The sequence below is a fragment of the Condylura cristata genome, unplaced genomic scaffold, assembly GCF_000260355.1.
Source record: "Condylura cristata isolate star-nosed mole 26May11 unplaced genomic scaffold, ConCri1.0 scaffold00004, whole genome shotgun sequence".
In the NCBI taxonomy this organism is placed as follows: domain Eukaryota; kingdom Metazoa; phylum Chordata; class Mammalia; order Eulipotyphla; family Talpidae; genus Condylura; species Condylura cristata.
In genome coordinates, this window is record NW_004567105.1 from 42,391,457 (window position 1) to 42,406,182 (window position 14,726).

At 47.0% G+C, this 14,726-nt stretch overlaps 1 protein-coding gene across 4 annotated transcripts in view; it reads right to left on the bottom strand.

Moving 5' to 3' along the window:
• Positions 1-1,252: 1,252 nt before the first annotated feature.
• Positions 1,253-14,726, bottom strand: part of OGDH (oxoglutarate (alpha-ketoglutarate) dehydrogenase (lipoamide)) — a 77,155-nt gene continuing 63,681 nt past the window's right edge. For all 4 annotated transcript variants that reach the window (XM_004675963.2, XM_004675964.2, XM_012720352.1 and 1 more), the window contains 13 exons: positions 8,671-8,850; positions 8,265-8,417; positions 7,485-7,587; positions 7,185-7,313; positions 6,698-6,848; positions 6,321-6,448; positions 6,001-6,179; positions 5,595-5,666; positions 4,346-4,474; positions 3,915-3,987; positions 2,799-2,962; positions 2,494-2,648; positions 1,253-2,354 (listed from right to left, as the gene is read on the bottom strand). In XM_004675963.2, coding sequence (XP_004676020.1) covers positions 2,234-2,354; positions 2,494-2,648; positions 2,799-2,962; positions 3,915-3,987; positions 4,346-4,474; positions 5,595-5,666; positions 6,001-6,179; positions 6,321-6,448; positions 6,698-6,848; positions 7,185-7,313; positions 7,485-7,587; positions 8,265-8,417; positions 8,671-8,850 — 1,737 coding nt within the window. In that variant the 3' untranslated portion in view covers positions 1,253-2,233. The remainder of the gene's footprint in view (positions 2,355-2,493; positions 2,649-2,798; positions 2,963-3,914; positions 3,988-4,345; positions 4,475-5,594; positions 5,667-6,000; positions 6,180-6,320; positions 6,449-6,697; positions 6,849-7,184; positions 7,314-7,484; positions 7,588-8,264; positions 8,418-8,670; positions 8,851-14,726) is intronic.

Genomic DNA, 14,726 nt, shown 5'->3' on the forward strand with positions numbered 1-14,726 from the left:
GTGTCGGGGTCCCTGTTGTCATTCCTGCAGCAGTCTCTTTGCCTGGCCCCCCAGCAGAGTCGGCAGGCCCTCTCCCAACTGCTCTCGTAGCTGCTTCCATGTCGAAAGGGGTTCACATCGGGAAAGGACCCCCAAAACTGCGTCATCCAGCACAGCGGCTCAGGTGCTCACCTACTCATGTACCCACAGCACCCATTCCCACACCCACTGGTTGGGTCAAATGCAGGCACATCTGGGTACACAGGATGCACTTCTAGACTGTGACGATTCTTCCTTTTCATAGCTGTTCTTTCCCACTTTTAGAGAAGGGGCAACTGAAAGCTGAAATGTAAAAAAGCCACCTAGACAGCCATTTGTATGGCGTCCAGTCTGACATCCATTCTTGGGGTCCTAGCTTCCACCTCATGTCTCACTGCAAGTGATCTCCAGAATGGGGTCAAAGTGGACCCCTAACTCAACATCTAAGAGTGTGAACTTGGACAGCTGCCCTGACAGAGCCAGGGACATCTCCAGGAAACAACAGCAGGCCTGACCACCAACTCCTTGCCTTGTTTAGCCCTAGTCATCCTGGCCGACCGTCAGATGCAGCGAGGGTGTGCGGGCCCTGGAGGGCGTGGTCCTACTGCATGGTGTGCCTTCACACCAGCCGCCCAGGGAGGCCAGGAAGCACAGGGCACCAAATGAAGAGATCCTGAGAGGGCTTCAAGGAACCCAAACGTGTGGCCTAGCAGACAAAGTAATGGCCATCAGAGGTTGGGGGCCCAGCTACTAGGGGGCACCCCATCTCTACCCCCTGGTCTGAGTTCTTTCCATTATCAGTGGGACCCAATGACTCCCCAGGAGGCCCAGGCAGTGAGGCTTTTGGCCAGACGAGTCACTGGGCCCTGTCAACATGGTGAGGTTACCCCCCGAACCCGCCACCGAGGTCCAATAAGCTGCTTGAGTTCTGGGGCGCTAATCCACTAGGCACACTGTTCAATATAGAAGCAGGCTGCAGAGCCCTTTTTTAGGCGGAGTGGGGGGCAGGATACCTAGGAGCAGGGGAGACTCAGAAATTAGATGCAGCAGACGTGCCCTGCAGTGATGCAAAGCCAGGCCAGAAACGTGCTCTGCACAGGGGGCACTGCTCAGCAGAGCAGATGGCTACCCCACTCCCTCCAGTGAGAAGGGGCTGCTTCCCAGGTAGGGCAAGTAGGGAGAAGCCTAGGCCAGTGTATTTTCCTCAGAGGAAAGAATGACACAGCAGACAGGCCCACGGATAACTTAGTTTATGGGTCAAGCCAAATGCAATGCAAAGTTGTTTTCGTTCTTTTTTTTTTAACCAAAATAAATAAATCAGATCCATCCCTGTGACAAGTGTGGGGGCTGGCCCCACAGCCTCATGCTCCCCTCATGCTCCTCCCCTCTCACTAGCTTTGGCACGGTAGAGAACGCTTAGTCTCCAAGGTGCTAAAGGGAAACAGGAGAGGAGAGTGGGCGGGGCAGGGAGGCAGAGGTGGACGTGAAGGGAGAGCAGAGCCCAAACAGGCAGCTGGTATACCAGCCGTGGTGCCTGGACATGTGCTTCCTGCCTGCAAGCACTCCTGGTGGGCCCCAGGTGGGTGGATCATGCACAGCCCCCACACATGGCCTGGGATCCTTTTGAGGTGCAGAAGTGGACACTGCAGAGAGTGAACCTGCCACCTCTGCCAGGTCAGGCTAAGGCCGTCTCTTGACAGCCACCACTCAGTTCAATGGGCACCAGGGGCCTGCCAAAGCCCTGTGCACCCCAGAAAGACTGACAGTGATGACTGCTCTGAGGAATCTAGGGCTCAGCCCAGGAAGACAAAGCCACCCTAGTCCAGGTGCAAAAAGCCCCTATGATGGGTGGTGAGGACTGCCGACATGCGGGGAAGCCACACAAGGCTGGTCCTGTGGGGGGAAGCTGGTGGGGTTGGAGGTGGGGCAGAACTGACTCTCCCAGGACACCTTCAGGGCTCCATCTCCTCCTCCCACTCCCCACTGCCTCTGAGAAGGCTGCTGGCCTGGCAGAAGTCACAGAGCCTGGAGCGTGTCTGGCTGGGGGCAGTCAAGTGCATGGGGAGAAGAGTAGCCTAATTCCTAAGCAAGCGCGGGGAGTGTGTGGTGCAGTAGACCGGCAGAGGTGTGGGCAGCGCTGAGGCACGATTCTTTAGTTGAGAAGCGAGGAGCAGTCGTGGATGAGGGCAGAGGGCCAAGAAGCCCCAGGCAGCATCTACGAGAAGTTCTTGAAGGCGTCTAGGTCGAAGGCCGTGTCCAGGAGGCGCTGCAGCTCGGTGAGGTGAGTCTTCTTATTGCCGGTGGCTGGAGCTGCTGCTGGGTCCCGACCAGCATACCTGGTAGGGTGGGCAGGTATGTGTAGCACTGAGTGCTGAGTGTCAGTGAGAAGTGGCCGTGAGGGTCACCAAGAGGCTCAGACCTCATTTTTCCCTTAGGCCCCACTAACCGCCCACTAGGCAGGGCTGCAGGTCTTACCACACGGGCTTGGCGCGGTTTATGGTGGTCCGAAGTCTTGGCTTCACATAGTCGTAGTAGCCTTGATTTTTGTGCTCTTCCTGGCACCAGGCTAGTTCAGCATTGGGGTACTTCTGTACCTCCTGCAGCAGGAGGTCGAAGGGAAATGGGGACAGCTGGGGAGAGAAGAGGCGTGTTAAGAGAGGACACTGAGGGCAGAGGGCCACACTGGGACACAGAAAGGAATGCTCAGTGACCATAGGGGATGTTCTGGAAGCTCTGGGAAGGAGGGATCCCAGCGTACAGTCATATGCCCCCTACTCTACCTGCTCAATCCTTGTGATGGCCACCTGCTCCACCATGCCCCGTGCTTTGCGCTCTCGGGTGAGGTCATAATACACCTTGCCAGTACAGAAGAGAAGTCTCTTGACATTTTCGGGGTTCTGAGCTGCCGGACCATCTTCTGGGATCACCCGCTGGAAGTGGGTTCCTACGAGGGAATCCCACGGCCAGTTCTCTTAGTACTTGGCTGAGGACACCCAGGGCCCTCCCACTGCTATTGTGCACCAGCCAGAATCCCATGAGGGCTATAGCATGGGGACACCAGAACAGTTCCCGAGAGTCAGAGATGCTTCTTCCAGCCACCTCTGATGCCCTTGAATTCATTCTGAGAGAGCATGGTAGGTGGCATGCACAGCGGGCCTCAGAGAACAAGTGACCCCACTTCATTCTTCAGTCAGCCTGTGCCAGATTTCAGGGGCAACTAATTCTCACGCATCTATGATAACTCTGCTGACTCCTCATGAGTTTACAAATAGGAAAACCTTCCACGCAATGGAGTAAATACTTAGATGCTGTGGCTGGAGCTGTACCCCCAGGAACAAGGCTGACTTCAGGAAGTCCAAACTGAGGGGCTCGCTTCATGAAATAAACGCAACATACAACATGCTTACATTCATGACACACGAGCAAAGAACTAGATTAGGAGGCAACTTCAGGAAAGTCTAAAATGAGGGGCTCAATTACATGATAAACACACAACTCACATTTGTGACATTATAAACACACACAACATGCTGGGATTAGAAGGAAACTGCCTCTACACATAAAGCTATTGTGTGAAAAACCCACAGTGAGTATCATTCTTAAAATAATCAGACTGAGGTTTCCTCACTGAGATTGAAATAAGACAAGGATGCTTGCGTTCAATAATACTCAACACAGTGCTAAAAGCAGGAACAATTAGGCAAGGGGAAAAGGCACATAAATTAGCAAAGAAACAAAATGAACTCTTTGTAGGTGATAAGATATGGCCTTAGAAGCAAAACATCCTGGAGACTTCACAAAAGAGCAGCTAGGCCTAAAGGAGGTCTGAGGGCACCTGGGCAGGGCCACAGACACCAGGGGGAGCAGGAAACACGGCGTTTCAGCCTCACACATACCTGGAAGCATCTCATCAAAACTGGTTCTGGCCTCAGGATGCCGCAGCAGGGATTTAGGGGTAAAGATGATTAACTGAAACACAGAACCACAGGCTCATGAATCCAGAAAGTTCTAAGGAATCCAGAAAGCTTTCATAGTAAGGGCCTCATCAGTTGCCTCTACACCCTGTTTCCTGCCCCCAGAGAGGGCTGTCCAGTCCTGTGCGCCAGAAGGCTGCTGATGCGCCGAGGCCCCCAGAGAACTGTTTCCTGCACTTTCACACTCACTGCTACTTACCCCTCAGGGCCTGGCCCAGGAACCTGCGAGGGCTCACCTCTCTTCTAGTATGCCACCTACAGCCACCCCTCACACATCTGTCCTCCCACTCGGCTGGGGCCCTGGACTCCTCAGGTCAGGCAGGCTTCTCTGAGCAGGGACACCCCCAACTGACCGGCTTCCGGAAGGGCAGGAGAATCTGGCGGCGCAGCACATGGAAGAAGTTGCCAGGGGAGGAGCAGTTGACAACCACCCAGTTGCAATCATAGAGCTGGTTTATGTCAAAGTTGGCTTCTGCTAGGTCCTGCAACAAGGGGGCTGTCAGAGGCCAGCGGCACCAAGCATTGCCACGGGAGGCATGGGGGCAGAGAGCCTCAGAAGGCCCTGGCCTCATGGTGCCCCCAGTGGCACCTGGAGAGGCAAATATGCAGGGACACTGACAAGAACTAATGTAGCCCCTCACAGACTGCATCGATGCTTAGCTCCACATAAACCCTCCCATCTCTGTAAACACTGCCTGGTTGAGATAGACACATGTCTATCTGAAACCCATTCTGATTTTTCTTAGAAATGGGCTTCCAGGAAAGACAAAATGCTGCCAATTACAGAAAAATGGAAGGAGTTCAAAGGAATGATGTGTAGCAAAGCAAGCTGGAATGACAAAGACAAATACTAGACATCTGGCAATATAGAATACTTGTGAAAATTAGTGGTCACAAACAAACAAGGTGAGGGCTTTAGGATTAAGGGGGAAGGAAGAGGGAAAAGGTCAAGGGGACATAAGGGATGGTGATGGGGGGAAAAAGAACATGAGTTCAAGAAAGAAACAAAACTCATTCACAGTAAAATTCTTTCAGCTCTGTAAATTCAATAATCTCCTGAGAGAGCGGGCACAGGGGGTAAAGCACAGCGCTGTGTAGCTATCAGTAGCCACTCATGAGTTCGATTCTGGCCAGGGAGCAGAATGGCGCAGCAGACCTCTCCTGACTCGCCCGCTGCTCCCCTGAGCAGTGTGTTTCAGTGAACCTGCCTGTCCTGCTCCCCACTCTGTCTCTGGTGAAGCCTCTCACCTTCCTGTATCTCTTGCCTGTACCCCAGTTCTTGTTTACATAAATAAATACATCTTAAAAAAGAAAATCTCCCTGGAGCTCTTTCCCCTATATCATATAATATTATATCTATAATATTCGTGGGAGTCAAAATCCAAACACTGTTAATCCTAAAAATTTTCCTGCAGTGTTTACACCGCTTCTCTGCTTATACAGCAGGTGGCAGGAGGCATCACTCACTCTTCTGTGCTCTGAAGAAGGCCCTTGTTTTGGGAAGACCCGCGGGCTGGGGCCTATCCACTCAATGCCCAGAGATCCCCTCCCTGGCAACTCCTGGAAGGGAGCGGAGGACAGAGGGGCGGCTGCTCCACTCACCGGCAAGACATCCGGGTCATCATTGCACATCTGCAGGAAGCGCTCAGGCCTGGCAGAGGAGTGCTCGGGGCCCTGGAACCAGACATGCAAGTTACATTTCAGGAGTTTCGGATTCGAGGCTTCTCTTCCTGAACTCACTTCTTGTTTGAAAAATGCTAATTATCTTCTTTCCTGATGGCTCTTCATTGCCTTCCCTCCCACCCAGGGTGTGGAGGGGCACTTCTCACAGAAGGACAGGGCTCAGCTCCTGGCTCCTCATAGAGGGAGGCGGGCTGGCACATTGGCACCCAGATGACCTGCCTCTGCATTCACAGAAGACGGGTACCAGCAGACCTCCGCTGTGCCAGTCTGTGGCAGGTCCTTCCCATGCCCTTAGGTGTGGTAGGGAAGGTGGGTGGGGGCTCACCATGCCCTCCATGCCGTGGGGCAGCAGCAGCACGATACCATTCTGCCGCACCCACTTGGCCTGTCCCGGGCAGATGAACTGGTCAATGATGCACTGGGCAGTGTTGTGGAAGTCACCAAACTGCGCCTCCCACAGGACCAGGGCATTGGGACTGGCCATGGCGAAACCCAGCTCAAAGCCTACAGAACAGAGGGAGGGAGAAAACCACGTTCTGGCAGGTGGGGAGGACAGGGGCAGCGGTGGGAGGGGAGGGCAGCAGGGGCAGAAGCGCAGGGTCGGGGAAGTGAGCTCAGAGGGACTTTGAGGCTCTGGGCACTCACCTAGGACCCCGTACTCAGACAGTGAGCTGTTGCACACAGTGTAGGGGGCCTGGTTGGGCCAAAGATGGTTCATGGGGATGCAGGTTCTCTTGTCCACGTTCTGGTCATGCAGCACATGGTGGCGGTGGCTAAGGCAGAACAGCACACACTGGTATCCTGTGTTCTGCTCCCACAAGCAGACCCAGGGAGGGGAGCGGCAGAGCACAAAGGTCCATTTCTAACAGAAGTGCCCAAACCAGACAGGGGCGGGACTTCCGGGCTGAGATAGCAGAGGCCTAATCACTGTTTTAGGGATTCTCTTCTGGAAGATAAACACCAGCGCCCTCCCTCCCTGTCTCCTACCTTTTAAACGGTGAACAAGAACACAAGAGTGTTACCTGAAAGTGCCCCGCTCTACATCCTGACCGCTCAGCCGGATGTGGATGCCCTCTTTCAGAAGGGAGCCGAAAGCCATGTACTCTGCCAGAGCCCAATCCACCGTCCTGTTCTTCACCAGCTCTCCTCGGGTCTTCAAGATCCGGCTCAGCCCTGCAGGAATAGGGTGTTCTTAGAGACCAGCCTGGGGTCTCTAAGAGCCCTGGCGGAGGCACCCCACCCCAGCCTGACAGGAGCAGTCTTCTCTGGTCCTAGCTTCTGGATGTCACGGAGACCACAGGGTGGAGACCAAGTTAGAGAAAGGCGGTGACAGCTCATCCTTTCCTCCCTTGCTTGGCCAGCTGAGGATCACATCAGGCGTGATGTGGGGACACAGGGGGAGGCAAGGCAGGAAGGTTGGGGGAAGGATGAGGAGACCACCAGGTCCCAGGCTGCAGCAATGTCATCACTGGACTCGCCCCACTTCAAAAGGTCAGTGCGGCTCTGTACCTCCATGAATGGTGAAGTTCTCCACAGGGACGGAGCTGGCCACGTTCCCAATGTGTGTCAGAATATCTTCCGTCAGACCCGTGGAGGGGCAGGACATGCTCCGGGGCTGCCCATCCAGGGTGAAAAAGCCTATGAAAGGAGAGGCAGGCTGAGTACGGCCACACTTCTCAGGAACCCAACTGCGGCCCACAAGACACAAAGGGTCGAGCAAGACTCAACCCAGCTTGCATGGCGCCCCTAGTTAGTCTTAGTTCAGGGTCCAAAGCCAGGTCCCACAGAGTCACTTAGTCCCTCACTCACCAGGCCAGGGGGAGTCCAGCCAGTGCTTGATGTGCAAGATCTTCTCATCCTTGGATCTGGTGAAGGCTTCCTCGCAAATCTTGTCATACTTGGAGATCTCCTCCTGGGGGACAAACATGGCACAGGGCACAATGCTGCACGCCCCACTCCTGCGACTGCCAAGCACCCCAGACTGCACCACTTTACATCCCAGTGTCTGCATCTGTTTGTGGGCTCGCTAGAGCTCCTGCTCAGTTTGAGGCCCTGGGGGCCCCTACCTCTCCTTTTCCTGTCTTCTTTCTTACTACCAGGTCTGATTCTGTTCCTAGTACAGCCTCAAGCAGGTCTGATCCCTAAAGCTCCATGTCCAGCACTTGCACCTGAGCGTGGCACCACCCCTCTTCTGTACTTCTGGTCAGCCTGTCACAACCAATCCTTCTGAGCACCCTAACTGGCCTTCCCACTCACAACAGCCAGAAGTGACCACTCAGCTCACACTAGGCCCTTCACCAGGCTGGTTCTTCATGTGCCTTTCACCCTCTACTCTGGACTCAGAGCTAACGCCTGTAGGGTTGTGGCCACCTCATAGCAAGATAAGGTCAGGTTCCCTCTCCACCATGAACCTCTCAGTAGCTGGCCCCACCAAGAGGCTATGCATTGAAATGCAACAGCTGTAAATATTTCACACATTCTTCCTTACATCCTACTAACTGAGAGAGCTGGGAGAGCTGACTCTGTGGCTGGCCTTCTCTTTCCCCCAGCTCTGGAGAGACTTGCTAGGGTCACAGCCTCAGGACACACCTCATACTCCGGCTGGTTGACCACGCCCTGAGATACCAGCAGCTCTGCATACTTCTGCAGCACTGGCTTCTGCTTGCGAATCTGCTTGTACATGAGCGGCTGCGTGAACATGGGCTCATCCATTTCATTGTGGCCGTTGCGTCGGTAACACACCTGGGCATGGAGGAAGACATCAGGATCAGGGCTGCGCTGGCCAGGCTTGGGATGCCACTGTCAACCCTCCCTAGAATTAGGGGTTTCTTTTTCCTTTACACATCAAAGTTGCTAGAGTGGGATATTCCAGAATGGGAATCCAATGACCTTCCTATGGTTCACTCAGCCCAGCACTCAGGAGCCATCTGGAGTGAGACCCACCATAAGAAGCCATGAGCCCCTCTCGCTAGGACACAGGACTGAGCTTACTCACCAGGTCCACGACCACATCCTTGTGGAAGGTGTTCCTCCACTCAGCCGCCACCTTGCACACGTACATGACAGCTTCTGGGTCATCTGAGTTCACGTGGAAAATGGGGGCATTCACGACTCGAGCTACATCGGTGGGGTATGGAGAGGAGCGGGCCATGCGAGGGTCCGTGGTGAAGCCAATCTGCAAGGGACATGCAGTCTGGGCATGGAGCTGGGGGCTTAACACATGGGCAGGGCGGGTCTGAGGGCCCCTTGCTGGGTCCCTTGACTGCACTTGTCCCTCTTTGAGTAACAAAAAAATATTCTGACAACAAAACTGTGGCTCAACACAGAGGATTTGGATGTCAGTTTAAAAAATTAGTGATCTAAATTCTACCAGCTGCAGGATATTATTCTGTCATTCTTTCTAGATGATTTTCCTTGCAAGAACATACTATATATATTTGAAATTTCAGATTCTATTATTTCTTATTTTTGCACTTTATTCACTTAACATCATAGTGGTTTATCTTTGAAAAGAAAATTTAGGGGCTCTTCCTGGTGATGCAATGGGTTAAAGCGTAGCACTATGAAGCTAGCAGCAGCTGCTTCACCATCGGTTCTATCCCCAGCCAGGGAGTAACCCACATGGCCTGGCAGACTTCTCCTGACCCACCCACTGCTCCCCTCAGCAGGGCACTTCATCAATCTCCCTGGGTTGCTCCCCATTCTGTCTCTGGTGAATCCTCTCACCGCCCCTGCACCTCTGGCCTATACTCCAGTTCTGTATGCATAAATAAATCTTAAAAAAAAAATTAAAGATTTCATACTATCCTTGCTATTCATAATATCCTTACTATTTAGATGTTCTAAAACTTAAAATGTATTCATTATCTTATAACCTGCATTTGCTTTTAAGACATACTTCAAACATAAAGTATACTACAACATATGCTTATTCATGGACTTTTAACTTAACAGGCAAAACTGAACAGTTATAGGCCCTCTCACATTCCTTTGAATGTTTTTGCTACTGTAGGCTGTAACACCAGGAGGAGGTAGAGGACACTTCCAGGTCTTGCTATGTACATTTGTATATAATATATAGCCTTCTGAGGCTGTTGGTAACTTTAAAATTTTGATATAGTTTCAAACTTAGGAAAAGTTGGAGGGTTACAAGAACTCCCATGGAATCTTCACCTCTGCCCCTTTGTTATTATAGGAACAAAAATCTTTTCCTTAGCCATTCACGAATAGATCACTCCAGCTTCTTAAAATGATGACATCCTTCACTAGCTACAGTACAGTTCTCAGCTTCAAAGTAACTCAATACTGTAGACTACTATCAGTTCTCCTAATGATGCTTGATCTCCATATTCAATCCAGAACTTTACACTGCTTGTTAACTCTAGTCTCCCTTAATATGGAAGGGTGCTCTGCCTCTCTTGGTTTTATAACATTGGTATTTTTGAAGAGCATTTCCGTATCTTTTAAACAACGTAGATAAAGGCTCTATGTGCTTTATATATGGCATCATACTCTATATACTGTGCAAATCCTTTGAGACTTTCTTTTTGTTCAACATGTTTTTAGAGCTTATCCAGATAGAAACATGTACTTCTACTTCCTGTAATAGCATCTAATAGTGCAATTTAAGTACCAAATAACACTGCCATAGCCCATTTATCCATTCTCCTATTGCTGGACATCTGTTTCTAATTTGTGGTAAACACAACATTATTTTATATATCATACAGTTCTTCTCTAGCAAACACATTTATCACTAATATACTCCTCTGAAGGAAAAAACTCATTCATAGGCTAAAAGCATCAACTTTCTAAATTCTATCAAACTGATCTCCAAATTGGGGCCTCCCTGGTAGCTGACGGGGTTAAAGCACAGCACCATGAAGCTATCCACAGCCACTGAGCATGAGTTCGATCCCCAGTCAGGCAGTTGACCCACATGGCACAGCAGACCTCTCCTGTCTGGCCTGCCACTCCCATTGGCAGTGTTCAGTCAATCCGCCTGTTCTGTTACTCATTCTGTCTCTGGCAAATCCTCTCACCCTCTGCATCTCTGGCCTGTACCCCCATTTTTGTATGCATGAATAAGTACTTCTTTAAAAAAAGAAGGAAAAGATAGCTATCACCCTTTGACTATTTTCACTAGTCAAGACACAGAATTAACCTGTGTCCATCAATGGATCAATGGAAAAATATGTAGTATGCATTTACATACAGGGAGATATTATTTAGCCACAAAGAAAAGAAAGCATGTTATTTGCAACAATATGGATGGAACTTGAAGGCATTATGCTAAATGAAACAAGGCAGACAAGACAAATACTACATGATCTCAGTACATGGAATCTAAAACAAACAAACCCAAATTCATAGATACAGAAAACAGACTTGAGGAGCAGAGGAAATGGGTGATGGTGGTTAATGTTAATAAAAAAAGATTATTCAAATTCATCAAAAGCTAGAAATCTACAATACCAGATCAATTCAATGGCAAAAGATAGTCTTTCCACAAGTGATATTGAGACAACTGATATCCATTTGCAAAAGAATGTAGTTGGGCTCTTCCTTGCACCAAACACAAAAAGGTTAATTCAAAATGGTTCATAAAGCTAAGAACTAAAATATAGACCTTTTAGAAGGAAACAGAAGTAAATTAATTGTGAACTTAGATTATACACATCTACTTTCATATGACATCAAAAGCACAGCAAAAGAAAAAACATAAATTGCATTTGGTAAAAATTAAAAATTTTGTGCTTCAAATGACAATAATCAAGTGAAAACAATCCATAGAAAAAGGAGAAAAATTTGTGAATTACTGTTTAATAGAAGATTTGTAGTCAGAAAGGTGAGAATTCTTACAATTCAATAGTAAAGAGAAAATATCAATTAAAAGAAAGGACAAAGGATCTGAATAGACATTTCTCCAAAGAAATACAAGTGGCCACGTAAATGCAAGAAAACAGGCTCAATATCATTAGTCATTAGGGAAATGTAAACCAAAAATGAGGTACTACTACACAATCACTTCAATAGCCAGAATACAAAAAGACAGACAATAACAAGCGTTATTATGAAAAAACTAGAATATTCCTAACCTGCTGATATGAAATAAAAAAGGTAAAACTACTCTGGAAAGCAGTCTGGCAGTTCCTTATAGGTTAAACAAAGCCACCATATGACCAGTAAGTCTACTCCCACGAATATAAACATGAGAGAAATAAGACATTGTTCACACAAAAACTTGTACATGAAAGTTCACAGTAGTATTATTTACAATAGCCAAATGCAGAAACAATCCACTATCCCTCAATTGTGAATGGGTAAATAAAATATGAAACAGGCATATAGCAGAATATTATGAGCAATAAAAAGAATGATATAACATTGAAACATTATATTAAATGAAAAAAGTCCTCTTTGATGGCCTAAGGGTTAAGTCTCAGTACTTAGTCTCAACACATAGTGTCACCACAATGGCTCTGGTTTAATCCACAGTCAGTGACTTGACTCACATGGTGTAGCAGGCCTCTCCTGTCTCGCCCGCTGTTCCCCTTAGCAGTGTATTTCAGTCAATCTGTCGTTTATACTTCTCACTCTGTCTATGGTAAATCCTCTCACCCTCTTCCTATCTAGTCTACATTCCAGGTCTTCTATAAAATAAATAAATAAATACTAAAAAAAAACCCCAAAAAACAAAAAACCAAAACCACAAAGAAAACATTTTGTTAAGTGAAAGAAGCAAAGGATCATGTATTATGTCAATCAATATCAAATGTTCAAAACAGGTAAACCTATAGAGACAGAAAATTGATTAGTGGTTGATTAGGGCTGGGAAGTATTAGTTGTTAGGGGTGTGATAACTAAAAGATGTTGAATTTCTTGAGATTTTGAAAATGTTCTATAAATGACTGTGGTGATAACTGCACTATCTGTGAATACACTAAAAATTAATGAATTTAGGCTTTAAATCCAAAGCACATCATAGTCCCACTTCTGAAAATCAAGGACAAAGGAAAACAAAACACATAAAAATTAAAGATAAAAAACAATAAAATCTTTCTATAAAGAAAACTCTAGGACTTAAAAGTCTGACATCAAATTGTACTAAATAGGAAATATATAATATTAATTTTACATAACTCTTCCAGAAAAAACTGGTATCTTAGGGACTGGCATCTTTTATAAACATAGACCCAAGGATTCCAGCAGACTGGCTTCTCTCACTTAACATAATGTTTTCTTTTTGTATTTTAATATTTATTTATTTATTTAATAGAAGAACTGGGATGTAGACTGGAGAGCTAGGAAGGGGGTGAGAAGGTTTACCAATGAATGTAATTCATCATTAGCAAACCATAAAGATCCTAGATGCAGAAAAATATATGATAAAGATCAACTTCCATTAATGATAAATACTGCTTACAAATTAGGAAAAGACAGGAACTTCCTTAGCCTGATAAAGGATCATCTACACTAACCTCACATAATGATAATGATGTTTTTCTTTTTAAAGAAGATTTATTTATTTATGTATATAAGAACTGAGGTACAGGTCAGAGGTGCAGGGGGTGAAAGGATTCACCAGAGACAGAGTGGTTGCAGAACAGGCCGACTGACTGAAATACACTGCTGAAGTGTGAAGCTGGCTGTTTCTCTGTGAATTGGAACTTGCCCCTACCCATATGGCACAGCAGACCTCTTCTGTCTCACCCGCTGCTCCCCTCAGCAGTGTATTTCAGTAAATTTGTCTACTCTGTTCCCTACTTGGTCTCTGGTGAATCCTCTGTACTTATGGTTTCACCCCAGTTCTTTGCAAAAAAAAAAAAAGTATTAAATGTGGAGGACTAGTTATTTATAAGCAAAAATAGAAATGCAAACTCAAAATACAGCACAGGCTTTATAAGATGTAAAGTTATAAACTTCTAGAGGATGAGGTAGAATCGCTGTGATCTTGGCAAGGCAAATCTTCCTGAGACTTGAGATGGAAAACACAGTCCAGAAGAAGAAAAAATGCATAAACTGGACTTCATCAAAACAAAGAATTGTTCCATGAAAGATAGTGGTAGGAAAAAGATAAGCTATAAAATGAAGAAAATCTTCATAAAACACATTTCTTATAAGGGACTTGATGTAGAATCTATAAAGAACTCAAATTTTAATAATCAGCTCTCCCCCCCACCAAACAGGCAAAATACTTTGAAGAAAGCCTTCACTAACGATGACATACAGTTAATAGGCCCAGGAAGACATTCAATATCTTTAATCTTTAGGTAATACAGAGTAAGCCACATGAGGCAATCCACATATATTAGAATAGAAAAATTAGAAATCCAAAAATACAGTGCCTTGAGCTAGCAAGGGGGCGGGGTGCAACTGGAACTCATTCACTGCAAAGCAGTCCAGACATTTTGGGAAAACAGTTTGCCAGTTGTTTCCTTCTTTCTTTTGAAGTAACCTTGCCTAGTATTATGTAGTTTCAAGTGTTCATTACAGACAATCAATATGTGTAATGCTACATTAAGATCACTGCTAAAAGCCCACATTTATTCTTTGCTACACCAGTGATCCTTCTCCCCCAATTTACCTTCCTCTCTTCTATTCCTTTTTGGCAACTGTTAATTAGTGCAAAGTTTATTTTTGTTTTATTAGGTTCATCTGTATGTTTATTTTCTCTGTATATCACATGAGAGTGAAATCATACGGTGTTTATCTTGTATGTCTGCCTTATTTCATTAAGCAGAATTCCCTTTGGATCCATCCATGTTATTGTGAATGGCAGGATTTCATCCTAAATAGTGCTACAATAAACAAGAAGGTATACAGAGTTCCTCAAATTAGGGTTTGTCTTTTTATTAAGATTTATTTATTTATGCATATAAGAATGGGGGTTTAAAAGGAGCAAAGAAGATACAATGGAACAAAGAAAATTTGTTCAGCAAGTGGTGCTGGGAAAACTGGGAAGCTACATGCAAACAAATGAAACTAGATCACTGCCTCACTCCAGTCACAAAAATCAACTCGAAGTGGATTAAAGACCTAGACATAAGA